This window comes from Tachypleus tridentatus, chromosome 7 (genome assembly GCF_004210375.1).
Source record: "Tachypleus tridentatus isolate NWPU-2018 chromosome 7, ASM421037v1, whole genome shotgun sequence".
Lineage (NCBI taxonomy): Eukaryota > Metazoa > Arthropoda > Merostomata > Xiphosura > Limulidae > Tachypleus > Tachypleus tridentatus.
In genome coordinates, this window is record NC_134831.1 from 19,565,715 (window position 1) to 19,593,478 (window position 27,764).

The 27,764-nt window shown below is 34.0% G+C and overlaps 2 protein-coding genes across 18 annotated transcripts in view; both read right to left on the reverse strand.

The window, feature by feature from the left end:
* Window positions 1–8,131, reverse strand: part of LOC143255247 (regulator of G-protein signaling 7-like) — a 30,024-nt gene extending 21,893 nt beyond the window's left edge. For 3 of the 17 annotated variants that reach the window (XM_076510609.1, XM_076510611.1, XM_076510595.1), the window contains exons 1-4: window positions 7,962–8,060; window positions 3,644–3,787; window positions 1,395–1,491; window positions 624–674 (exon numbers count right to left, since the gene is read on the reverse strand). In XM_076510609.1, the coding sequence (XP_076366724.1) occupies window positions 624–674; window positions 1,395–1,491; window positions 3,644–3,721 (226 nt within the window). In that variant the 5' untranslated portion in view covers window positions 3,722–3,787; window positions 7,962–8,060. Of the gene's footprint in view, window positions 1–623; window positions 675–1,394; window positions 1,492–3,643; window positions 3,788–6,207; window positions 7,301–7,957 lie in introns of those variants that run through there. The other 14 variants (XM_076510610.1, XM_076510596.1, XM_076510613.1 and 11 more) reach the window with 12 other exon arrangements.
* Window positions 8,132–22,126: 13,995 nt separating this feature from the next.
* On the reverse strand, window positions 22,127–25,871 carry LOC143257949 (uncharacterized). The gene is made up of 3 exons (XM_076517018.1): window positions 25,538–25,871; window positions 24,590–24,701; window positions 22,127–23,561 (listed from the first exon to the last, which is right to left on the reverse strand). The coding sequence occupies exons 1-3, from the start codon at window positions 25,817–25,819 to the stop codon at window positions 23,194–23,196; spliced, it is 762 nt and encodes a 253-aa protein (XP_076373133.1). The 5' UTR covers window positions 25,820–25,871; the 3' UTR covers window positions 22,127–23,193.
* Between the last annotated feature and the right edge of the window lie 1,893 nt (window positions 25,872–27,764).

Sequence of the window (27,764 nt, forward strand, 5' to 3'; positions counted from 1 at the left end):
TGAGAATCTTCATGGCTTAGGGGTTGATTCCAATGCGGACATATATTACATTGTAAATTGTGTACTTTAAAGTATAGGCATAGCTGTGAAGCTGCGAACTGAAATGTCTGTCATTCATGACTTGATGTTGCATTTGTGAAGCAAGGGTTTAGACAGAGCACTTGTGCAGCAGTTGCTGCAAGCAGACTGTCTTTATTTTATTTTATTTTTTGGGGGAGTAATTCAAAATTAGTTATAACTATACCTGAATATTAGGGTCTTTGGCCAAGATGTTTAGACTCTGTATGCATATAGTGACATTCATGGTGAACATTCAATTTTTTTCGAATCAATGAATTTCATCCAAAATGACAACTTTTTAAATACTCAAAATAATAAGAAATGTGATTGCTGGTGTGTTTTTGTTTTATATCAAAGCCATATTGAGCTATCTGCTGTGTCCACCGAGGAGAATCAAACCCTTGATTTCAGCGTTGTAAGTTCGAAGACTTACTGCCAGCTCACCAGGGAACAGGAATGTGATATAAAGATAACTAATGAAGGGGAAATTAAAATTTCGAGTAACCTCGCTGACAGGTAGACTGAAACATGTTTAAAAAGTTGATAGCCATTAAAGGTCTCACCTAAATGTTTGATGTTGAGTCTGCTCATTAGCCAATCCACTAAATCAAAGCCTAGAAAAAAAGAAAATAGTTAATTTTATTTCTATCACACATTATGCACTATTATTTTCCATATGTACATATTCAAGTTTTTAGTTAAATATGGAATAAATTAGATTGGTTATTTTAACGAGCAGACAGTGAATAACTAAACTTTCTGCCTATCAGCCAACTATATATATATCTAACTTAGTGAAAGATGGATTGTCTCTTTCGTGCTTTTTGTTTTTAGCTTTTAGAATTCCTTGAGTCTAGTTTGAATTTCGCGCAAAGTTACCAAAGGGGCCATCTGCAGTAGCGCTCCCTAATTTAGTAGTGTAACACTAGAGGGAAGGCAGATATTCATCATCATCCACCGCCAACTGTTGGGCTACTCTTTTATCAACGAATTGACCGTCACTTTATAACACACGTCGGCTAAAAGGGTAAGTATGTTTGGTGTAAGAGGGATTCGAACCCGCGACCCTCGGATTACGAGTCGAGTGCCTTAACCACCAAAACATGCCGAGCCCATTCCTTGAGCAGCTTGAGAAGTGTGCTATTCACGAGTTGTTTTTAGATAAATGAAAAAACACTGTTAAGTTTGATTCTTCTAACATGTTAATGTTCATAATAATCTTCTAAACACAAAATCGGAGTATTTTTAAGAGTCAACTTCTCTTCTTTTACAAGACTACTGTTACCAACACATCTTGAAATTAGATGCAGAAAACAACAAATAAACGAACCTACCCATAAAAACAGATGGAATGTATGTAAGAAACAGTTTCTGACTTCTTACCGGAACGCCTGTCATTGGATGCTGCATCTCTCGAACTAATCGTTCGATCTGAAAGAAAAAAAAAGATCACTTAATGCATTTTTCTTCTTCTGCTGGTTTCTTCTTTTCATGATAAACATTGACATGTATGGCTAAGGACTTTTAGTTTTGTTTAAATATTTTACTGAATTGTGCTACACGGTGATAAACGTTTAACTTAACCAAACACCAGGAGAAAGCAGCAACTTTTATTGGGTTTGTTTGCTTTTAAGCAAAAGAAAAAGGGAGGAACAGTTACATACGTCTTCCAATTTAGAAAACTTTCAGAAGTTAGAGTTTTCTTGAAAACCAAAAAAAAAAAAAAAAAGAGGGGGGCCAAGCAAGGACATAATTTGAGTGTTGCGGGATCGAATCCCCGTCACACCAAACATGCTCGCCCTTTCAGCTATGGGGGCGTTATAATGTAACGGTCAATCTCACTATTCGTTGGTAAAAGAGTATCCCAAGAGTTGGTGGTGGGTGGTGATGAAAAGATGCCTTCTCTCTAGTCTTACATTGCTAAATTAGGGATGGCTTGCGCGGATAGCCATCGTATAGCGTTTTCGCAAAATAAAAAAACTAACAAACAAAACAAGTAAATAAAACCACTAATTGGCTTAAACTTCAATATTGTTTACGTTATGACATCTGAAACATGAAAAACCCTGAATTGTTTTGTTAAAAGATTTCAAGTTTGTAAACTTGGTAAGTTTAACTTGCTAAACTGATAAGCCACACTAAAGGAAAGAAACCACAATTTCCTTATATCATCATGCTCAATACATAGAGTTTATAAACTATATGGATTTGAAAAAAATACTATTTTATAAAGGCATAACTGGAATAAACAATTACGAATTTTTAGTTTACTCAATATTTGGCCATTATTATTAAAATCATAAGACTTGTTTGTTTCATATATCTGCGCATAGCTACATTTAAGGTATCTATACAAATCATTACTAATTATCAACTTACAGACTAGAAGAAAAGTAGCTGGTCGACAACACTCGTTACCAACACGGTGATCTTACAACGGAGCCTTTATCAATGAACAGATGCAGTGATATTGTGAAGATACACGACCATCAGATAGAGCATGACCGTACGCTTCGAAAAGGAATGCAATGACACAAAGAGTCTGTAAATTCCTTTTAATAGAATGTATTTAAATTCTGTATAGTTTGTGAGAACTCTTATTCTTTAGTTTAAATCAGTCAATATAAAACTTACTGATAGGCCTCATGGCTATAATCTCTCCACTTATAGAAATAAGTTACATTTCTTGTTTTCATACCAACATTTTAAACGTTATTTAGAGGTAACTGTGATAAGATGAAGTTTTAAATGCTCTTACTGGGATTTTGATGGTGTCTTCTAGGCGTTTGTTGAACAAAAAACGTAATACTTTAGTTTTATTTTTAATGTTCTGTTTTTAAGTTCACATATTACAGCATGGTGTTTCAGAAAGTATTTATTTTTATTTAAATCTGTAGAATTTTGTTTGCTTTGATAGGCAATGCCTTTTAAAACTCAGTACGTTTTATTTTTTAAATACGATTCGCTTATTAGATTCTTGTTAGGCACAAAGCCACACAATGCCATCGAGTCTAAGCAAGGCCTAATGTTATAACCATTCAAACTGACTGCAGAGCCATTCAGGAAGTTTTAATAATTAACGTGCAGTTTTCATATTTTTGAAGGATTTTAAAACCATCATCTACCAAGTGCGTTTATCCTTCTGTGCGCGTGTGCATATCGGGCTATCTGCTGAGCCTACCGAGAGGAATCGAACCCCTGATTTTAGCGTTGTAAATCCATAGACATACCGCTGTACTAACTGGGGCCCCTTCTGTGCTTTGTCTTCCATGTCGCTTACTGAGATTAAACTCTACTTTTACACTCCAGGCATAAGGTTTTCATTAAACCACAAAGCCACTACAATGTAATCAACCTAAACTTTTATAAAATTAAATAAACTGTAATATAATATAAAATTTATTGTGATATAAAAATGTCAAATTTAAGGACAGAAGCTACTGAATTGGAGTCTTGGAATAGTTGTAAAATTAATAATATATTTACTTTGGACAACAAAAGTATATTTTAAGACTTAGATGATACGTACTTCTAATACATTTTATGAATTCATTTAAATGCTTAAAGAAGTACCACTACATACTTTACTGAAGATGATTTCCCGAGGAACACCTTGTTTATCTGTTTGGTCCATTTCTTTAAATTCATCAGTCTTGGTCATAATGCAGCTAGCTAGTTGTGGTTAGTATTTCGTCAGACAACCGTTCTGAAACATTTTAATGAGATTCTAGATGAAAGAAATTAAATTATTCAGTTTTTCAGTTACACTATATTATTTTTATCTTAATAAAAACGTTTACAAAAATACATTTATGGCTTAATGTGAAATAACCAGTACTTTTATCAAACAAGTTAAAACATATTGTTGAATAAACTTTTGCGATTAACAAGCAGATATCCTGCAAAGTAAAAACTAGGGCGAATTTAGACATTTCAGAACTGCTTAGAACAGAACGAACTTTTGTTTACAACCAGTAAAGTGTAAAATGAGTTTACTTGAGTGTGATTCATAAATATCCGTTTATAATTAACACGGAAAGTTTATCTATGGGACCGTGCTATTTACCTGGTAACAGCTTTTTTAGGGTTGTAGCGATAGAAATTTTTCACTAACTCAAACTTTCTTAGAGCGCTGTTTGCGAGTGGCGTTCAGTCCGTCATAGAATTGGGTTAAAAGAATTTCTTCTGTCTTTTGAAGATTTTTTATTATTATTGGAAACGCTTCGAGTAAACAATGCTAACAACTTAAGAAACTTTGTGCGTACAGAAACTACATATATAATTAAAAATTAATTATTTTGTTTCTAATATACTGCTGTAGTTATAATAATAATTTTCTTTGTGTATTGGGAAGATTACCGAGTAGCCGAAAGCTGACATAATTATGAACTTTAGGTACAAATGACTGGTAAAAATAATTATGAGATTGTACAATTTTTTATATTTACGATTAAGGGCTTTAGAGTTTAGTTTCTTTTAATGGTAGGTGGATTTATGTATATTTATTCAGCGTGTTAATATAGTATATTGATTATAGTGTTATTATTTAAAGATAGGTATAGCACTCTAAATATCCTGTGTTATTACTTAAAAATAGTTATAGCACTCTAAATATCTTATCTTATTACTTATGTATCTTGTTGGTCATTATTTTCATTCTCAGGTTACGACGTACAAAGATGTGTCTGTTTATTTATTTTGAATTTTCGTGCAAAGCTACAAGAGGGCTTTCTGCACTAGCCTTTCTAATTTAGTTGTGTAAGACTAGAAGGGAGGCAGCTAGTCATCAGTACCTACCGCCAATTCTTGAGCTACTCTTTTACCAAAGAATAATAAAACCGAGTCGTATTGAATCTAATAATCTTTTTTACTGAATTTAACCAAATAAAACATAAAGTGGCTGTTGAATACTTCAACTTTATTTATTTTTTTACCTCTAAGGAAATAAACGAACGAAACATGAATAATCAAATGACTTTTAAAGTTTCCAGTGAGGTTTTATATTTCTTACTTAGATATACCTACGTTAATCTTCTGAAATAGTTGAAGAAGATTTCATATTAATTTGTATGTTGTACACGAGCTATAACCAACTAAATTATCATTTTCCTGTGTCTCATCATCATGTCTATATATTTAGTTTAAAAACATGATTAAACCTCAAGAACCACAAAAAAGAACACTTAAAGAGGGCAATAAAACTGCTGTTCATAAACACAGAAACTGGAAACGAAGGTAAACAACTATTTGTTTGGGTTAATGTAAACATGAAACAATGAAAAATACAACTATAGAAAAGTAAAAAGTGAGTTCATTTAGTGTTTGGCCTCTGGTTAGCTTGACAGAATCAAACATATTAAGGACGGAGCTTCACAGGATTAAACATTAAAGATGGAGCTTGGCAGAATCAAACATTTTTAGGCCGGAGGTTGGCAGGATCAAATATATTAAGTAAGGAGCTTGGCAGGATCAAACACTTTTAGAACGGAGTTTGGCAGATTGAAACATTTTTAAGATGGACATAGACAGTATCAAACTCTTTTAGGACGAAGTTTGGATGGATCAAACCCTTTTTAAACCTTAAAAGACTATTGACAGTTGATAAAATATCTTAGCAAGAAACTTTACTAAGATTGAGACTGGGATCCATCCTAACTAAAACTGAGAAGACTCATAACTTATGTTACTGCTTGATTATTAGATTTACAATGTCACAAATCTAAGTTTTTACATTAGCTTTTAGTAAAAGCTTTTATAATTTCTCAACATAAAAGTACCTAAAGGCTGAAAGACAAATTAATATTATCATTAAAAATGAACAAACATCTTGAAACTAGAAAAATAATTTGTACGTGTGTATTTACTTTCGGAGAGATGTTATATATATATATATAAAATATACCTAAAGTGATAAGGAATTATCATTATTGTTTAATTCGGTCTAATGGTAACTTGGAATGATAGTATATTCTTGTTTATGTAACATTATATAACACATTTGATAAAAAGAAGTGACTACAGTTTTAAAGAACATCATACCACAATTCATATATGTACTCAGTCTTATAAAACTTCAAACTACTACAGTAGAGGAATCATTTTATTTAGAAAACACGGGAAAGCTTCAATATGAATGTAAAGACATACATATAAACCGGAAGAGGAATGCTGGGCCATGGTTTCCGTGAAAATCGGAAATCGAAACAATGGGAGCGTCTACAGTTTATTCATTATGACATCTTGTGGCATCAACTTCCTTCTACACGTTCACTGTCTTGTTTGTTTTTTTTTATTTTGCGCAAAGCTACACAAGAACTATCTGCACTAGCCATCCCTAATTTAGCAGTGTAACACTAGAGTTATCACCACCCACCGCCAACTCTTGAGCTGCAATTTTACCAACGAATAGTGGGATTGCCAGTCATATTATAATGTCGCCACGGTTGAAAGGTCAAGCAAGCTTAGTGTGGCAGAAATGCGAACATGCGGCCCTCAGATTACGAGTCCAACGTCTTAACCCATAGAGCCATGACGGGCCACACGTTAACTTTCACGTAACTAACATAAAAAAATAATACCATTTATAAAACTAATGAATAAAGTAACTAGCTAGTAGATCAGCCAAGCAACTAACATTTATTTTACCTAAAGAGATAATTTAATCTTAAATGGTACCAATTGTATTTGCATATTCTTTGTCAGAAAAAAAGTATATATTTTTCTTTATTTTGTTCAAAAGTGAAATGCAAATCAACTAAGAATGAGGCAGTTTTCGAAAGAGTGATTTACGTGCTTTGATTTAAAATATATTAATCTGTGAATTAATATTTTATAAAATGGTTTATAATAAAAATAAAAAATTTGCTTTGATATAACCATTTAATAACACACTGCTAACTCGGAAGTTGTCTAAAATTAATAAATATGAAATATCTTATATATAATACTAATTAGAAACAAACAAGTTTGTTCATGAGAGGGCCAGGATGGCCAGGTGGTTAAGGCACTCGACTCGTACTCCGAGGGTCGCAAGTTCGAATCCCCGACACGCCTCAGTCGAGGAGACGTCATAATGTGACGGTTAATCCCACTATTGGTAAAAGAGTAGCTGGCAGTGGGTGGTAATGACTAACTGCCTTCCTTCTAGTCTTACACTGCTAAGTTAAAGACCGCCAACGCAGATAGCCCTCGTGTAGCTTTGCGCGAAATTTGAAAACAAAACTTTCAAACTACGGTCCCACTGTTTTAACGAACGAAAATAACATTCTCAACAAAGGTAGCGCAAGATCGACAGACTGAAAAGTTTAAGCATTTCTAAAGATTTTGAGGAAATTAGTCGACTTATAAAATACAACAGAGATAAGTAGTGTTTATTTATTTAAAAATCTATAAAAAATAAACAATATTTATCATAATTTATTAAGGAAGACAATTTTTGTTTTCATAAAATAATATGCTAGTTTGAGCTACTTTTGGGTTTGTGAATGTAATATCAGCTGTCAACAGCTTTAGTGAACATTACAACTTGTTTTCTCTTTACCTATACACTTCTTTCACTCTTAAAAGGCCTCAACAAATGTTTAACGAAACTGGTATTGATTGTTTCTTATCCAGTTTTATAAGTTAGCCTTTCAGATATCTCAAGAAGTCCCACTTTTATCTTTTTACACACCCGTTAGTTACCAGATAAACAAAATTTTGTGTTATGCCACAGCCCCTGCCTTCACGAGCTGAACACTTAAACACTCCCATTTCATTTCATATTTAAAATGTTTGTGGACTTCAACCCAAATCTAGACTGCTCTTAAATCCAAAAGTTAAATTTAATCCATACATCCCAACCATGTACATACGCTCCTAGCCAATAATACACAAAAGTAATTAATAATTTACTTACTTACCAATCCAGTTTTAATAAGAGAAATATAATCAGGGTGCTTACTTACTAATACTGTTTCATTCTCATCTGATTAATAGAGGAAGTTGGTTTGCTAGAGTCAATCATCGAATGTGAAAAAAGTTTTGTTGTGTGTGTTGCGAAACGTGCTTATGGGAAGGGCTGATGTTGTAAAAGGTTTTTCTCTTAGTTCCCCTAATTTATTCGAAAGGTCATTCAGAAGCTGAAGTTATTATTAAATCTGAAAATATGTTACAGTTATTTATAATACATCATGAAATTTACATTAAGAGTTGAAATTATTAAGCTTTAAAGAACAGAGAAAAAATATTGTTCTTTGATTTGGTTATATTTTATATCTATAAGAACAAATAAGAACTTATATAATCACTAACAGTGTGTAAGGTTCTTTCAACATTTCTAATTATACGATCTATTTCTGAAGTTATATCAGCGCAGCTTAACTGGTTCTGATAAATATACTTACATACCCACGACTCCTCTATGGAACTGAATTTCTAGTCTTACAGTGTAGAAAAACTTGACAAAACGTAGATCGGGGAAAATTAATACGTTAAAATAGTAAGCTAAACAAATGGTGTTATGTTATTATAACCATAAACAAGCCGAAACAAAAATAAAAAATGCTGCACCAATTGAAAGGATCCCAGGGTACAGGCTATAATGTGAAATATAGAATGTATCATAGGTTTTAGAGGTGGGTACTTAAAATGTAGGATCCACATTCTGGTGGGGATATATCGTCTATCAATCTTAACTTCTCTTCGCCAGTCTCACACAAAGAAAAATAAATTAAAGAAATAAAATATATAAAAACTAAGCTATTATCATATTTATATTAGTACTTTTCTTTGAAATAGAAGAAAATAAAGCATACGTTTGACCTCATTGTTTAATGTCATAGTCTTTAACAAAGATCGAATATTCAAAATGACATTCATATCCACCTTGTAATAACAATACAAAAGAGAGTACCATTTTTACAAGTAAAACGATTATGCCCCTTCGCTGACTCATCTATAAGTCTGCGGGTTTAAATGGTTAAAAACAAGATATCTCTATATGTAATTTAGACTTAAAAATAACTGTGCCTGGCAAAATATTATTTTTCTAATTTCATTCGATGAAATAACGAAATAAAATTTGTGCAATTATGTATAAGTGACGTGGTTATTAACATTATTGTTAAAATTAATATTGAAATTATGACACAGTCAAATTACATATAAATCACTGCGACGTAATCATTATATCGCTGTATTTATTAAGCAGTATTACAAGTTTCACAACAATACACTGTTTTTTTGGGGGTCCATTGAAATAAAATAACAGATGAAATTTGCCGTCTACGACAGCAGTTGTGAAGACGCTCAAGTTATTTACAAAATGGCGGCTAAACTAGTGTGGTGTGGTTGCCAACCTTTGTCGTCATAGGCGGTAGTTTTACACAGTACCACGAGGGGATGATAGTTCCAAAATGTTCTTCTACGGACAAATAGTTTCAACATGTGCTACTAGGAATGGATAGCTCAACAATACACCATCAGATGGTACACAAAGTTCCTGTTGAGCATGACCCAGATATCTGAATGGACGAATGTCTGTCTACAGAGTTCTAGTGTGTGAAAAAGTTATATAGAACTTTGTTCGAAATCGATTGCACAAATGTCTAACACAATATTACTTCTGCATTATTGTTGTGAACAAATTATCTACTTTATAATTTCACTTCAATATCCATTTATTCAACAGTTAAAAAAGAATTGTGAGTAAGGTATTCAGGTCATTAAGCCGTAGAATGTGATATATCTTTAATCATTAATCGATGTTATCAAATCAAAACTTTTGCATGACATCCGTATCCATTACGTGACCATAACAAACAAAAAATTTGAATACGTATAACAAATATTTTATGTATGATAGTTTGATTAAATGTGTAGTGTAATTCGAAGTTTATACATACAGATAATTTTCCGTATACTAGTTTAGTTTAGGATCTACGTAGTCATGAAAATCTCATTTTCGTATTAGCATAAACGGATTCAAATTATAACTGTTTATTTTATACATAGCTTTTACTAATGGTAATATATAACACTTTGACTTCTCAACAGCTACACTTTCTTACAAATACTTAGTTCTGAAAGGGTTGTTTATTATATATGAGATACTGAAGGGCGAGTGGTTCCAAAGAGTATTTTTAGGAAACTGCAAGTTCCAAAATGTGTCACTAGGGGTTAGACAATGAAAAAATCTATGGGGTATGCTCATTTGTATGAATATATGCTGGTGTTGTTGAACCTGTCTGAATTTGACTGTCAAGTTGCGTTATGTAGAATGTTAATAGAGGGCATACTAAATGCCAATGAATCCCAACCTCTGACTACATCATAACGAACTTTGTTTTGAAATAAATGGGATATTATCTTTGCTACTATGATTTAATTTTATTTCGTAATATAACATATTTTAGAACTACAAAAATAAACCACACGACATTTCTCTTGAATTACAAACACAGAGTTTAACCATAAGTTTGATGCTGTTCTATCCCATGAAATAAAGAATGATGAATCAATCACCAGTCAGAGAATTGGTTACTTCTAAATTCGTGTATCTCCTTATATGTTATTCTATGTTTTGTTTTTGTCATTATTATCTTCATAATTAACATTGTTGTCATTCAGTAATTATTATATATGTTATAATTAATGTTTATTCACTACTTACTTTACATTTTATAATTTTTAGTTGAATATAAAAGAAATGTCGCTGATAATCAGGAAACCAAAAATCCAAAACTAGTTGTGTAGCTGAATTAGTAGTGAATCAGGAATAACAACAGCCAGGTTAATTGATACACGATATGAATAAGTTCCATTGTTATCTTAAGTCTATAGTATTGTAAATAACCAGTACATCACTTTGGTGACTTACGAGAATAATTTGAATATTTATATTCATCAGTTCAAGGAAAACTAAAACTAAAAACCACCAAGGAGGGCGTCACTTTTCCTTCAACTGAATAGAAGAAATTCAATAATAAATTCCAACCGTTACTGCTGCTGTACGGTGTAAGACTGGACACAATTTTCTTCTAGGAGAGCGGAATCGTGTAAGTTGCGTTGTATGTGTTAAACGTTCTCTATTTTGTTAATGCATCATTTTGATTATTATGGCGTTGACATGATATCACAAAAATATTTTATTCAAATCAGAATGTTGCGGATTTCGTGCTCAGATTTGTCGAAAAAAGATCAGACTATATTTATCAGAATATACCAAAACACTTTCTTAGATACTTTAGAGGAAGACGACTTTCTGCAAGATTTTTCGATGCAATGTGTAAGTGTCAAGATTTGTCAATGTAATGTGCAAGTGTCCTACATCTTTATATTTCAAGATTAAACAAAGTATTCAAATAGTTGTTGTTGTCCATAAACATTTCTTGATAACTTATTTCATTGTTGTTGTTTTTTGTATTTTACAATAATGATATAGTCATTTGGTCTACAAGAAAAGATATATCTATTAAAGTATTTTCACGTGAAAGCGTTTTGAAAAAAAAAATTGTGAAGAAATATATCGTTACTATTTTTACAGGATCTAAACTTCGTTAACAGGTTTTGTTTAGAAACATTTCAGTAACAATTATAGAGTTAGTAAATACGATATTGTCCATACACATAGATGTAGAAGACGTTAGAAGCATCTTTTAATTGTAATTCCACATTAGTCGGTTTTTATTGTAATTTCACATTAGCCAGTTTTTCGTGATCAATCTCCTTATGTTTAGTTCATATGGATCAAAATTTCCTCTCTTCTTTATCACAACTAAAATAAACGTATCGATTGTCTGATTGGTAACTCAGGCACTAATTATTAATGTTGATCAGTTTTTATGCACGGTCAGGTAATTGGTTACTGGAAAACACACCTCCGAGTTCCTGTGCGAGTATAGAATAAATTTCTCAAATGTACATAGTTATAGACACTGGTTAAGATTTTTTTTTTTGATGAATATTTTTTGAAAGAGACTGAAATTCTGCGTAGACGAGAGTATTTATAGTTGTGGATAATGATCTGCTAAAGCTCTCTCAATTCATAAATTTCTATGGTACACCATGATCAAGTGTCATGTCAAACAGTGTGTCCTTCCATGTATTGATCGAAACTGATTTAATTTATTTGATTCGAAAAAAAAAACTGTCTTCTTGTTCTATTAAATGAGGTTTCATAACTTTTAGATACAATTCAGCCTTAAAATCAAATTGGAGAGGTTTAGCAGAAATGTGTTTCCCATTAACATTGATTTCCATGAAATTGAAATATTTGACACAAAAATGCAATATCTAACGAGACACATAACTTTCTTATGGAATTGAAAACACTCTATATGTTTCAAAAGATACTTAGCTCTTCCTTTCTCAAATACTCTATTATTCATCATGATGACGAGGGGGCTGATGTTCTTTTTAGAAAAGATGCACAGTGATATGCAAAGGGTGAGGTAAAATTTTGTCATTATTTCCATTTTTATGGGGTTAATTCTTCCATGCCATAACAGAATGTAAATGTCAACACTGTGATAATGTTTCACTGATTCATGTTGACAACTAAATGGGGCTCTACTTGGATGAACATACTGATCAAATTTAGGTTCTGAACTAACTGTCACGGTACCCATATGGAAAGAAGCTAGCAAGAGAGTTAACATATGATATCGGTATATACTAGAAGAAATCAATTTATTAGCACTCCACAAATGAATCTTGATAAAAACAGCGTTTTACACAACATATTAAGTTCTGTTGTCATGTCACGGCCAAAAGAGCGTAGCGAAATGTCAGTAGAACAGAGAGTTCGCATAAAAGCTTTATTTGATGGTGGTTAGATTGTCTGACAAATTGCTGACTGGAAATGCTTTCGAAACACTGTCACAGTATACCTCGGATCGTGAGATCGAAACAGGTAAATTTGAAAATAGGAAAGAAAGAAACAGAACACCTAAAGTCAATGATACTGATGTTAAGTATTTTTGTTTATTCAGCCTTGGGGACAGAATGAAGACTGACACTGATCTCATGCATGAGATAAACATCCATGTATTAAATGAAAGAAGAGTATCCAGATCTACAGTATCAGGTAGATTCAACGAGAATGAAATATTTGGTCGTGTAGCAGTTAAAAATATTTAGTTCGATCTTCAGATATTGTCAATGATTAAAACGTACTAAGAAGTATATAAAATGAACTGTAGATAATTGGTCTATTCGTTTAGAATTAATCATAAAGCTACACAATGGGCTATCTATGCTCTGCTTATTACAGGTATCAAAGCCCAGATTTTAATGACGTGAGTCCGCGGACATATCACTGTGCCACTAGAGGACATTTGTGATCGGTAAAAGGTTTTATGTACAGATGAGTCCAAGTTTGAAATATTTGATTCAAAGCGTAGGTTGTGCTCCCTGCGGAAGAAAGGTGGGCTTAATCTTTCAATTTTGGTGAGGGTTTATAGTTTTCCACACCACAGACTGATTAGAACGCTGTCGGTTTCAATGTAATACTGCACATTTTAAGCGTTTGTTTGTTTTTAAATTTCACGTAAAGCTACACGAGAACTACTTGCGCTGACCGTCTCTAAGTTAGCAGTATAAGCCTAGAGGAAAAGGAGCTAGTTATCACCACCCACCGCCAACTCTTGGGCTACTTTTTTACCAAGGAATAGTGGGATTGATTGCACACTAAAACGTCCTTACGGCTCAAAGAAGGACAATGTTTCGTAAGACGGAGATTCGAACCCGCAATCCTCAGATTACGAGTCGAGAGTCCTAACCACCTGGTCGCACCGGACCTTTTTTTTATAAATATGAGCATGTACTTGAAAGTTATGTTATATATAAATTAGGAAAACATTCTAATTGTTAGTGTACCATTAAATAATTCTACTATAGATGCTTTGGTTTTATTGTTTATTTAGAATTAAACACAAAGTTACACAATGGGCTAACTGTGTTCTGCCCACCACGAGTATCGAAACCTAATTTTTAACGTCTGCGAGTTCGCAGACGCACCCCTGTACCACTGGGAGGGGGCTTGGTTTTATTATATATAATAAAGAAGTGAATGTCTCGTTTCTTGAGTTGACGCTGAAACAGACAATTAATAAAATGTGTTCCAACGTCAGTTTAAAGTTTCAGGGTTTTCAGCCTTGTTTAAAAAATTCTCTAAAAGTTTTAACGAGAGTGGCGTCTTTCTTGTTCTAGAGTAGAATAACACATGCATATTTAAAAACAAGCACTACGATACAAGTGAGAAAATATTTTAACTGATTGTTACAGTGACTTAAATTAGATAGGTTCGCCAAATCAGCCTTCCTTTGTTCACTAATGGGCCCGGCATGGCCGAGCGCGTAAGGCGTGCGACTCGTAATCCGAGGGTCGCGGGTTCGCGCCCGCGTCGCGCTAAACATGCTCGCCCTCCCAGCCGTGGGGGTGTATAATGTGACGGTCAATCCCACTATTCGTTGGTAAAAGAGTAGCCCAAGAGTTGGCGGTGGGTGGTGATGACTAGCTGCCTTCCCTCTAGTCTTACACTGCTAAATTAGGGACGGCTAGCACAGATAGCTCTCGAGTAGCTTTGTGCGAAATTCCAAAACAAACAAACAAACAAACTTGTTCACTAATATCTAAGACGATCAATCGATTTACTAAAAATTTATATTTTACTGATATACGTAATATATATGTATTCTAAAGTCTTAACCAATCTTTTTGCTTGTTTTAAACTGAAGGATGTCTATGATGCTTTTAGAAATATTGATAATGGCTGTAATCCATTATAACTGACAGCCTGAGTGACAGCCTCATAATAAATTTAACACCGGGATTAATCCTTACTAGTCTCAAAATATTACTAAGTTTGAAGGTTGAAAATAACCTATGACGACATTCAAAATACCAATGAACAAATAATACAACCGTACTTTAATAGAATAAGCCCATGTAGGTGAAATAAAGTTGGTAATTGCTCTTTAAAATGTCACTTGATCTCCGGGCAATGGGTGCTGCCATCTGTCTTTGTTTTCCCAAATTCATGCATAATACTCATCGCTGATAACACTTAGTAACACAAATTTTGTTCTTGGATAGTATGTGTTATTTTTTAATTGCTTACGTTGTAAAAGTACAGAAAATGGCCAGTATTCCCTTCAAACTTTGCTTTTGCGACTTGGATAATGAAATTTAGAAATTAACCAAGTTTCTATGTAAAAACAGGCAAATTTGTACATTTTAATTTACATAAGGTTTGAATAAAACAGCATATGAAACAAGATTTACATGTATTTATACTAAAGTTATACAAAAATGCTCAGAAGTGAGTAGTTTTTTGAGATTTGCGACTGTAACGTAAATCACTTTCACGTATCAGCCCCCAAATATAGTCTCTCATCATGTTTTCGTTATACGCTCCTTGGTAGCGGTGTTCAAAGTCCAGTATATCTTGGTGGAAGCGCTTGCCTTGCTCCTCTGAATATCTCCCATGTTCTCCTTCAATTTATAAAGATGAGCGTCAATGACGTGGACTTTCAGGGACATCTTGCAGCCCATTTTGCCATAGTTCTTCACCAGAGTCTCAACCAGTTCCACATCATTTTCGGCCTTGTGATTGCCCAAGAAGCCCTGAACAAAGATGCCCCAAGCTTTTTTCTTCTGTGCACTCCAGGATCTTCTTTATTTGTGGTTCAACGAAGACACTATCTTTGACCTTTGCCTCAGATAGGTTAGGGAAGAAGTCTCGAAAGTACTTGAAGGCTGCAGACTCCTTATCAAGAGCTGCGACAACTTGTTTCATAAGACCCAATTTTATGTGCTATAGTGGGAACAGCACCTTCTGGAGGTTCACTAGTCGCTCACACTTGACATTGTGCTTCCTTACAGAGAACTCGGTCCTTAGTGGTCAGTGTTTCCTGTTGTAGTACGCTGCAGTATTCCTGCTGTTTCAAAGGCAAAGATAACAGGGAAACTTGGTAAAGCCTCCTTGGAGTTCCATTAAAAATGCCACCATTTTGAAGTCTCCGATAACCTCCCAGTCATACTCATCATACTTCAAGGCTTCTAGCAAGGTCTTGACGCCATTGTATTCCTCTTTGAGGTGCACCGAATGAGCCAGGGGAAGAGATGGATACTTATTCCCGTTATGAAGCAATACATCTTTGAGGCTTCTGGAAGAGCTATCAATTAAGAGGCACCATTCGTTCGGGTTACAGGCAATTTCAATTGACACGCACAGACCGGATACATTGTGGCAGAAGCAGAGCTCATCTTGACGATTGAAGAAGCTTGAAAAATGTCGATAACGCTTCTCTCAATTGCGACTTGCACACTTTCATCTAACAAATCCCACGCCATGAGCCGACATGTAAAAGCTCAGCATTCGACTTATTAGACTAAGATATCTGATCAAGTCATTAAGGTCTCTTTGGTTGAGGTAGTATGGGTTTCTCTCACCAGCTGCACCTCTGAAATTGTAATCTGGATCTTGAACCTCTACCTTCTCTTCTGATTTGCTACTTTCTTCTGAGGATGGCTGCTTTCTTTTTGGCGGAGTGAGTACAAAGAGCTCAGGGCAGTGTGGCACTAGGGCGATGGATACATGATAGCAGATACATTCTTGCCAACCCGACGTATGGAAGGGTCCATCATGCAAAAGTAGCAATTACTTGAATGGTCAGTGGGTTCATGCCAAATTCTTGGAATAGCGAACTTCATGGCCCCTTTTTCCCCTCTGTACCAACCTGTAAAAGAGCAAAATAAAATTGTTATGATGAAGAATAAATTTATTTCTTCCACAACTAATGTGTAAGAGGTTCATGCAAAATATTTCATATGTGATACATCTCTATACTATTGGAAATTAAAAAAAATAAATTAAAAGATATTTAAATTTTAAAAGGTCTAAAATTTGTATAATATAAAATCTTACTATTTAAGCAAGCAAAAATTGTCCGTCTTACCTTCTAGAATGTATATGCAGTGCTCGCAGGTAAAATGAGGTGCCCAAAGCCACTCGAGGGCTATCTGAACTAGTCGTCCATAATTTAGCAGTGTAAGACAAGAGGGAAGGCAGCTAGTCATCACCACCCACCGTCAACTTTTGGGCTATTCTTTTACCAATGAATAGTGGAATTGAACGTCACATTATAATGCCCCCACGGCTGAAAGAGTGAACATGTTTAGTGTGACAGGGATTCGAACTCGCGACCTTCATATTACGAGTCGAGTGCCGTAACCACCTGGCATGCCGGGCCTCTAGCAATAGGAGTGCTTACTGGTACGACACGTATTATTGCCTGGATTTGTGGACGGCTTATTGCCATTATTTGTTTGTTATAGTTAAGCACAAAGATGCATAATGGGATGTATGTGGTCTGCACACTAGGGCTGTCGAAATCCGGTTTCTAGCATTGTAAGACCGTAGACATAACGCTCTGCAACGGGAGGGGGCCTAGCCACTGACCGTCGTGTTCGTGAACCTAGTTACAAGACGCCACATTTTGTTTTGAATGACTTACTGCAAGTCTCTTTCTGGATAGTTCTCGTGTTTCATAATAATCCACATTTCTTTATTCTACAATGTCGTTAAGTGCAAAGGATACCCCTCTCCTAGAAATGTAAACCCTAAATCTAAGTACATAAATATTTTGTGTTGGAATGAACTGTTATGGTTTCAATAAAATAAGGCTTCCAGTCATACCTCTTGTTCAACCATTGCATACCTCAAGCAGCTTGAAGAATGAAAAGGGTGTTCATGTTATTGAGTACAAAGACATATTCGTTAAGTCATTAGACGCAGCATCTATGGATTTTGGTGCGATTAGACTATTGAATCAGATGAACTGTGGAAAAAAAGCAGGTAATAGAAGAGTGCATTTAAATAAAAGCCCGAGGATCGTATCCTTTGTAATGGAAACTGTATTGCTTGGCTGTTGTTAGATATAGCATGACCGTACGTGGCGACATGGACTGTATCTTCGGTTGTTAGATTCCAGATTAATTCTAATATAAAGTACTGAACTTCCACTAACTGGATCCACGATGCTACCCTGAAACTAAACACTCTCCGTAGAATGCATATATAAAAAGTATTAGTATTGTCATTGTCGTTGTCTTGTTGTGAACTTGATGTTACAGTGGATAATACCTGTAGTAAAAGCACTCAAATGCATTAGGGACATCCCATCTATCAGACAAAATAGTAATTGTGGTGTTAAACTAGCTAGCTATCGTGGAAAATCAATTAAAGTTACAGAGCTGAGTGCTTACACTCAAACATTTCAGTTTCTACTACTTTTCAATAGCTGCAGCCATTTTTTGGAAGACAGCTACCCTTAGAATTCTTAAAGTCGAAATGCAACCACCTTAAACTTCCAACTATATAAAATTTTCAACTTCTGCCCTTACAAGAATATATTAAATGGGACAAAATGATTCTGAACAACATTCAAAACTGCACCTTAACAGTTCTTACACATCTAACCTACTCCCCCTCTCTTGAAACTGTGTTCAGGTATAACGCGAGACAAGCCTAACTGTATGTACTTAGTTTTCCAATCCGGTGTATTGAATCAAATTATACTTTTAAAGTCAGCTACTTATAAGTCTAAGGAACGAATGACTGTAATGTCTCCATAACGTGTTTTCAATAATCTAAAGTTTATTTTTTTAAACGTTTTCTTATTTATTATAAAGAAGTATAAATAATTCCTTTAATGGCCGGTATTTATATTAACCATTCTTCTGTTTATTTATGAGTAATAACACATTATCCAGAAAATAATTTTACCGTTGTTACAGACTGTACATGACATTCTAATAAGTATGCTATGCAAATATCCATTGTGGTTCTAGATGATTGTTTGTGTAATTTGATACATAATATTCTACTGTATAAATGAAAAGTTCTAATAGAATACACATATCAAGTTGCTCTCGTTAATATGTTTACTATATGTTTAACATAATGTTATTATGTCGTGCAGGTTTTAAGCTGATGAATTAGAGACCTCTCAAATGTTGTTGTTAAGCTGTTAAACACGATTCTGACTTGTAGCTATTTTCATTAGACTGGTAAATAAGAAACTTGCCTCACCAAATTTTCTATATAGAGTTACGGAACATAAAGCTGTCTAGGAACAGTCTTGCCATGTTACTGAAACTAGTTTTTTTCGTCCTGTTTTCTGGAGTCCGCGAGGTAAGATTTAAAACAACAAAAGTAAACATAAAGTGTTTTAAAGTGTCTTACTCTCGAGTTAAGGTCAGAATGATAAAAATAAACAAAGAAATTTGTTTGAACATGCATATTCTTTAAGAATAATGTTAATTTCAAGAGAATTTGAAATTAAGTTGGGTATTTCTTTGTTTTTGAATTTCGCGCAAAGCAACACGAGGGTTATCTGCACTAGTTGTCCCTAATTTAGCAATGTGAGACTAGAGGGAAGGCAGCTAGTCATCACCACCTACCGCCAACTCTTGGGCTACTCTTTTACCAACGAATAGTGGGAATGACCGCCACATCATAAAGCCCCCACAGATGTAAGGGAGAGCATGTTTGGGGTTGCGGGTTCGAGCGCCTTAACCATCTGGTTATCCGTATATTGTTAAAGATTACCCAAAGTAACGTGACATGAAGGTAGAAACGGAATCAAAATATAAAAAAAGTAGTTTAAGTTCTTAAATAACATTTTTGTGAAAACCTAATGGAAATTATTTCCTTTCGTGTTTCTTCTGTGGATCGTAGGAGCCACCATGTCAAGTTTTGTGGTCCTCGGTCAAATAGTGTGCTTGGAGTTAGCGGACGGGGAAACATACAATTTTGATTTTTTATGTGTAGGTGAGGATACAGAAACAGGATGATATGTTGACTACGGCGATTATACAGATAATTCTGGGATTCTGATCTATGTAATTAGTTTAATTTTGGTAAGAAGTTAATATTACATAATTCTATCTAAAGATATCTTTTCTCGTATTTCCGCTCATTAACTTTGTTGCTTAAAATGATTAGTTCGTAACACAAACAGTAACTCATTTAAGAAGTTTCACTTATTCTCCATTAAATCTCTACTTACCCCGCTAGTACAGCGAAAAGTCTATGGATTTGCAACGCTAAAATCAGATGTTCGATTCCCCTCGATGGGCTCAGCAGATAGCCACATGTGGCTTTGTTATAAGTAAACATACACACACCTCTACTTATCAAAATATAGTCGATTTAAGTGTGGACTGTATTGAGTTTCAAATAAACGATAGTATTTCATTAAACAAAATCGGTATATGTAACTAATATTTTGTTAAGAAAAATATTCTCGGTAATATTAATAGTTTCAAAAAACATCACAAAAGAAAGGTGAACATATTTAGCCAAATATATTTTTTTTAAGTTTTAATAAGCAATGATGATAGCAAAATTAAATCAAGTTTACCTTTTGTGAGTATTATAATATCTACATTCCAGCGTAAACAGTAAACGATACGAAAGTTCTCAGTCATTTAAAAAAAAAAAAGTCAATTTGTCGTCATAAAATTAAAAGAATATTTTGCGTGAATGTTAGTTATTTAACAAATTGAAAATTTTAATATTATGTTAAAATTCAAGTGACATATTATAGCACACGGACTCAAGTGTAACACAGTAACGTTAAAATTCAAGTGTTACATTGTGCCAAGAAATGCAAGTGTCATATAGTGCACACTTTAACAAATCATAATATATAATCTTATGAAAACAGATCTATAGTTAAATTGTTAGTTGAAAGTACATGAAAAATTAATGTTACAAGACCCAAATACAATACAAACAAAAATACAATTTATAATAAACAATGATTTATGTACGAACGTGTTAAAATAAAAACAATATTGAGTCTTCTATGTGGTCTGGAACAACACATTTTGTGGACAGTTCAGGATAAACAAACTAATTTCGAGTTGATATCGGCACAGTTCTCTTAACGGGTAACTAGCTATCTTTCTCTGATCAAACTTGAATTTTTCCACTCTGAAGTCATTAGGTGTTTTGTAGAATACTAACGTCGATGGTAATCCGCTGAAGTTAAACGGTTTGTATTCATATAAATCTATAAATGTTCCCGGTCTGTAGTTTCCGAATTAATGAGCTTTAATCTCAGTTATAGCTTCCGAGGTTTATAGTATAGCAACGGCAGCAAACCGAGGATATTAGATTGTCACTTGGCGCGTCAGTTTATAACATTGTGCGAGGTTCTCGAAATTTCAGTTGGCAACGATACTGATATATATATATACAATGTTGATCCTTACAATCGAGAATCTTCTACAAATATGATGAATAGGCCAGAATTTCGCAACACACATTTAACAGTATATGTTACATTCATTTCTAAATATAAATTTAACTTATACAAACTCGATATTGAAATATATAATAGTAAATCTGTTACAATATATTATCGCTATAACTTTATTTCAGTTGTAAAATAATAATAGTAAATAATATCAGAATGATGTAATTATTCTTCTGTAAAATATAACTGTAAAACGCAACATTGCATATTATTTCTGAGTTATGAAAAAACGATAAATTATTTTATAATTTCCTAGCATTTGAGCTAGGTTTGAGCTTTAATATGCTTGTAATTTAAACCAGTAAATTTTGCAGTTTTCATCCAATATCTGTTTCATATTTCAGAACGAAGGACGATCGGTGCTCTGCTCATCATGGTAATCGAAACCCACTTTCTAATAGTGTAAGTCTGCAGACGCGTCGCTGTGCCACTGAGCATTATCAAATGAATTCAGAATGGTTGTTCCATTTAATGCTCTGTTGTTGTTGGTTTTTTTTTTTGGTATAAAATAAACTCCTAATTGACAAGTGTTACCATATTTCCAGAATAACATAAGATTGCAAAACAAAATAATTAAAAAGTTTATATTTATCGAAGTAATCTCAATAATATTTCTATGTATTTAGAAATTTATCTTTAGGTCTGAAATGGATGTTCATATTGAGTAAGTCTCTTTAATGTAATTCTTGAACATTATAACAAAATTTACACACCACAAAAATGTTTATATATTGGCAACAGAACAAAACTCAGGATCACAAGTTTTACTTTATTTGAGTTTTAATTCAATCGTTACATTTTGTATTGATTTTAGACAAAAAGAAACTTGAAAAAACAATAATTTACTGAAATTTCAAATAGACAATAACATGGTTTATACCTTAATCAGTGTTGCACAGTAATAACCTCTAACTAATAGTGCTCGAAAACATGTTTTGCTAAAGCTAAGCCTGCTCATGTCTCATATATAAATGTCAATTATATTTAAAGGAAACAAAACAACGACTTGCTCTCCCTTTTAAACATGCGAGCATTACAATATGTTTCTTTCTTTTTGAATCACACGCAAAGCTACACGAGGGTTATCTACCCTAACCGTTTCCAATTTAGCAGTGTAAGACTAGAGGGAATACAGCTAGTTATCACCACCCACCGCCAACTCTTAGGCTATTTTTTAACAAAATATTGTAGGATTGACCGTAACATAACGCTGGATGGGTGAGCATGTATGTTGTGACGGGATTCGATTGGATATAATGTGACGTGTTTTATTATTATTATTTGGTAAAAAATTAGCCAAAGAGGTGATGGTGGGTGGTGATGACTAGCTGCCTTCCTTCCTTCTGCTAAATTACGGACGGCTAGCGTAGATAACCGCCGTTATAAGACCGATGAAATAGCGCTGTGCCACTGGGGGACGTCAGATCTTTAATGAACGCTGTCAACCTTGTTACACTATCAATGGTGGTCTACTATGTAGCTTTGTGTTCAATTACAAGAAAGTCAAGGACTCTCTGTGACTGTTTATTTTTGCAACATAATATCAGCATGTTTACTGTTATCATCACAGTTCTCTATTTCTGAATCTCTATAGATATATACCCTCACTTTATTAATTTTTAAAGAATAATTTTCATAATGTATATTTGCTTTTATTTGTAAAACGTTTCTTAAGGATATTTTCTGTTTCTCAAGTCTTAAAAATCATATCGAAGAAACACTCTCCTAGGATAAAATTTACTGTTGCTTGTGCAAATTATGAAAAAGAATAGAACCTAGTATTTGTCATGAAAAATACATAATAAACTTTTAGCGTGTTAAAAAGTTAATTATTTATTAGTTCACACACATAGTTATTGTTATCATCAGCACAGTTTTCTGCTTTCCACTCCAAATTACTGCCGCTCATTTCAACACATTCGTCTTTAGTATCAGGTGGAGGTTCCGACTTTTCCCAAACTCTAAATTCGCTCGACGCGTAGTTCCAGGTACCATTCACTCGACGAAGTCCGATCCACGTGTTTTTTTTGTTGACTGAAATCAACTCCTTTAAAAACTCGTGAACAGACAAATTCGGGACCTGAGCTAAACGTGCTCCTTCCTGATTGCATCTATCCTCAGCAGCTGGTTGTGACATTACAATTTCATAATACTTGAAGTATGATCCATTGTGATACTGATACCCATTCGAAGCTTCAGTTGTTTGTGAAATGTAAGATAAGAGCAGAATGAGAAGCTATAGTAAATCGTCTCAAATATTAACTTGCACAAACTAGAGTAAATCATCTCATACATTAACTTGCACAAACTATAGTAAATCATCTCAAATATTAACTTCATTAACTATCGTAAACCATCTTCAATATTAGTATCATTAAGTAGGTATGCTCTATTCTTTTCTTTAAGTTGTTTCGAAAGTTTGTTCTTCTAAACAAACATAAAGTGCTGGAGATTCAAAGGTCTCCTGGTGAGGAATCACAGAACCTACAATACATTAATCAAACTTGTTTATTCTCCCTAATTACTTTTATAGCTACACCACAGGGTTCCATGAAAGAAATTAAGCCCTACAAAAAATACTCCCGTGGTGTCTGGGGAACTGTACTGACTTTGAACTCGCCAACTTGTATGAGTGTATGAACATATTTTAGTACGCGATATTTCCACAATTTCTAGGATAATCATAAACAAAATACATGCTGAGTTTGTCTCAGCGACCCTGAAAACACTTTTAAATACAAATCCTATCTGAGCGAACCTCTCAGGTGCGTTTTAGCTCTCCTTAATACGTTCTTAGAAGAGACCCTATCTTCAAGGAAGAGATACACTCGAAGCTTCCCGAGTTTGTCTGTATAATTTGGTTCTGCTAGCTTCAAAACTCTGGGAGGTGTTTGAGGTAAAACAAAGCCACAAACATTAATTAACGTTAATTTATATAAGATGGTGATCTCAAATACACACACACACACACACATACACACACTGCAATTGTAGGCAAACACTAAGACATCGATATAACGAAAATCTTTTTTGTAATATATTACAGTTACTTTGAAAAACCTAAAATTGATAATAGGCTATACTCAAACTCACGATTCTGCCTTACCGATTAACGTACAGCATCTCAAGTAGCCCACCGTACATTGACAAGTCTTGACGTGTCTAGATATATTCAATAAAGGTAAAAATTGTTGTAGAATAAGAGATGAATCGGAACTTACGTGTTTCTTCACAGTTCAAACCTACATAACCAGGCAGACATTCACACCTATAACCATCAGTGTCGTTATCGTAACAAGATCCATTATTACACGGTTTATCTTGGCAAGTCACCTAGAAACAACAACATATTTTTAATGTGTGACTCGAATATCTTGTAACCTGAATTTTCTGTATGCAATTAGGTCTACATGATTTGTAAACAGTACTGAAGAGCAGACTAGAGATATTAATAGTGTCATTTTTACTACATATAAATTCAAGCATTATGAATGTATCTTATAAATCTAAAAATATTTCAACCATTAAGTGCGAGACTTACAATTTCAATCAAGCTAATAAATGTGTGTAAAAATATGCATTTTAGAAAATAAAAATGATGCATGAAATGGACTTACTGACCTGTTATTTACAACCGCGATGGTTGGGAATATGATACTTGCAACCATTTTCCACATATTATAGTCACAATGGTTGTACAGTGAGAAAATAGTTCTTACCACCTTCTTAAATTCAGTACAGGCACTATGGTTGTTTGGTGTGAAAAGAGTGCGTACCACCTTCTTTAATACATTAAAGGCACGATGGTTGTTCGGTGTAAAAAAAAAGAGTACTTACCATCTCCCTTAATACACTATAGGCGTGACGGTATTTCGGTGTAAAAAGATTACTTACCACTTCCCTTAATACACTATTGGCACAATGGTATTTCGGTGTAAAAAGAATACTTATCACCTCTCTTAATACACTACAGGCACGATGGCTGTTCGGTGATACAGAGTATTCACCAATTCCCTTAATACACACGATGGTTGCACTGTGTGAAAAGAATACTTACCAACTCATTCCACACATTACAAACATGACGGATGAAGAATAAGAAAACAACTTAACGTCTGGTTTTACACACTACATGTACGATGGTTGTACACTGAGAAAAGGGTACATACCACCTTTTTCCATACACTGTAGTCCATATTAGGTGTGAGGTTGTCTTCTGATACATTCTTCAGCTTCTGACAATGGCTGAGTATTCTGCTGAAGCTTACACCCATACACTGGACGTCTTTCGAACACACACTGCTACACTGAGTGAGAGAGGTCAATTTTTGGACAGTCTCCAATTGTCCACCTGTTGCCTCCTTCTTGTCGCCAAATTTAATAAATTGTCGGTTTTGTATGTCGTGAGCGAAAACAGTTAGAAGCATTAATTGCAAACTGATCACAAACATCTTAAATAAGTTAATGTGTTTCAAGACTGCAGAACACTACATGATTTGTTGAGCGGTTTAACCCTACATTTAAGCCATTTTAAAGAAGTACTGGTTGCCACGACAAAGTGTTTACAGTTTGTAGGAAAACAAATATATGTATCTAAGACAAAAAACTTTAAGATAAATGGGCTTATAATGTAACATAAATATTGATAAAAATATTAACTCTAGACTCTTGAGAATATGCAGGTAATTACGTGCCATAAATAAGAAACGACGAATTTTAGACACGTCATAAAACCATATCAAGTGTTTTTTTTCGCAAGTTCAGTTTCTGTATTGTATAGAACTTAATAGATTGACGTTTCACAACTTAATCTGATTAAAAAACTAACTACAAAAATCTAAGTTGAAAGCTTTCATCGAACGACGTGTGTTTAATCATAAATAAATGTATTTCCATCCGTATATGCATTATACATTTCCAGCTATATTTTTATGTTTATATTGAGGTCGTACTCTGATGTTTCAGCTGTATATCTGCAGATTAAAACATCAAAATTAATGTTTTATCCTCACGGCAGACTCAGTTGAATCAGCTCATTGATAGTTTTGTGCTACAAAAACCATATCAAATTTAGTAGTTTTTCGTATCAAATACAAAGAAAATATTTGCAAAATGTAAATTCAATCCTGTGATAAGAAAGTATAGGTAAAATCTAACCTCAATAGGTCTAGTATTATTAAGAGCAAAATTACAATACACGTTGACGACACAGTATTATTAAGATCAAGCTCACAATACACGTTGACGACACAGTATTATTAAGAGCAAGCCAATAATACACGTTGACGACATAGTATTATTAAGAGCAAGCTAACAATACACACTGACGACACAGTATTATTGAGATCAAGCTTACAATACACGTTGACGACACAGCATTATTAAGAGCAAGCTAACAATACACGTTGACGACACAGCATTATTAAGAGCAAGCTAACAATACACGTTGACGACACAGTATTATTAAGAGCAAGCTAAGAATACATGCAGATTATATTTATTTCCTTTGTCTAACTTCATTTTTTATTGTTTTCTCGCAAAGCTATTACGTTCCTAATTTAGCAGTGTAAGACTAGAGGGAGGGCAGCTAGTTATAACCACCCACCAACAATTGATGGGCTAGTCTTTTATCAACGAATAGTTGGATTGATCGTCACATTATTACGCCAACACAGCTGAAAGGGTGAGCATGTTTCGCGTGACGGGGAGTCGAACGGTGGATTCAGCGAGTTTTCTTATCCTTTCTTCTCCACTAGCAACAAGAACAGTCTTTTATTATTTGAAATGACAGTTGGATGTTGTTGTTATCATATTTTAAAAGATTGTTCAATAAAGGTACAGATTGTATTGAAACATAACATTGTTTAACAAAGATGCAGCTTACCGTAATCATGCTGAAACATAACACTGTTTAACAAAGGTGCAGCTTGCAGTAATTATACTGACACATGCTAGTAAAACCAGGCTTACAGTATTACCTCAGATTACTTTGGATTGTTTCAGAATTCCTGTGTTGCATTTTCGAGAAAATACATCTACTGTCTAAAATATATATCAAAATCTATATATATATATAGAGAGAGAGAGATAGTGATGGTAGTTTTACTATTTTTTAAGTCCATTGTATAAAAGAGCTATTTTGAGTGCAAGCCATTTTCTTCATGACGAGCTTTAACATAAATTATGAAGAACTTATATTGATACAAAAAAAATCTTATTAATATGTGGTTTTCTGGCATGACTTAATTTCCAGATCGGCCCCTGCGTGGCCAGATGGTTAAGGCGTTCGACTCGTAATCTGAGGGTCGCGGGTCCGATTCCCGGTTGCACCAAACATGCTCGCTCTTTCAGCCGTGGAGGATTATAATGTGACAGTCAATTCCACTATTTGTTGGT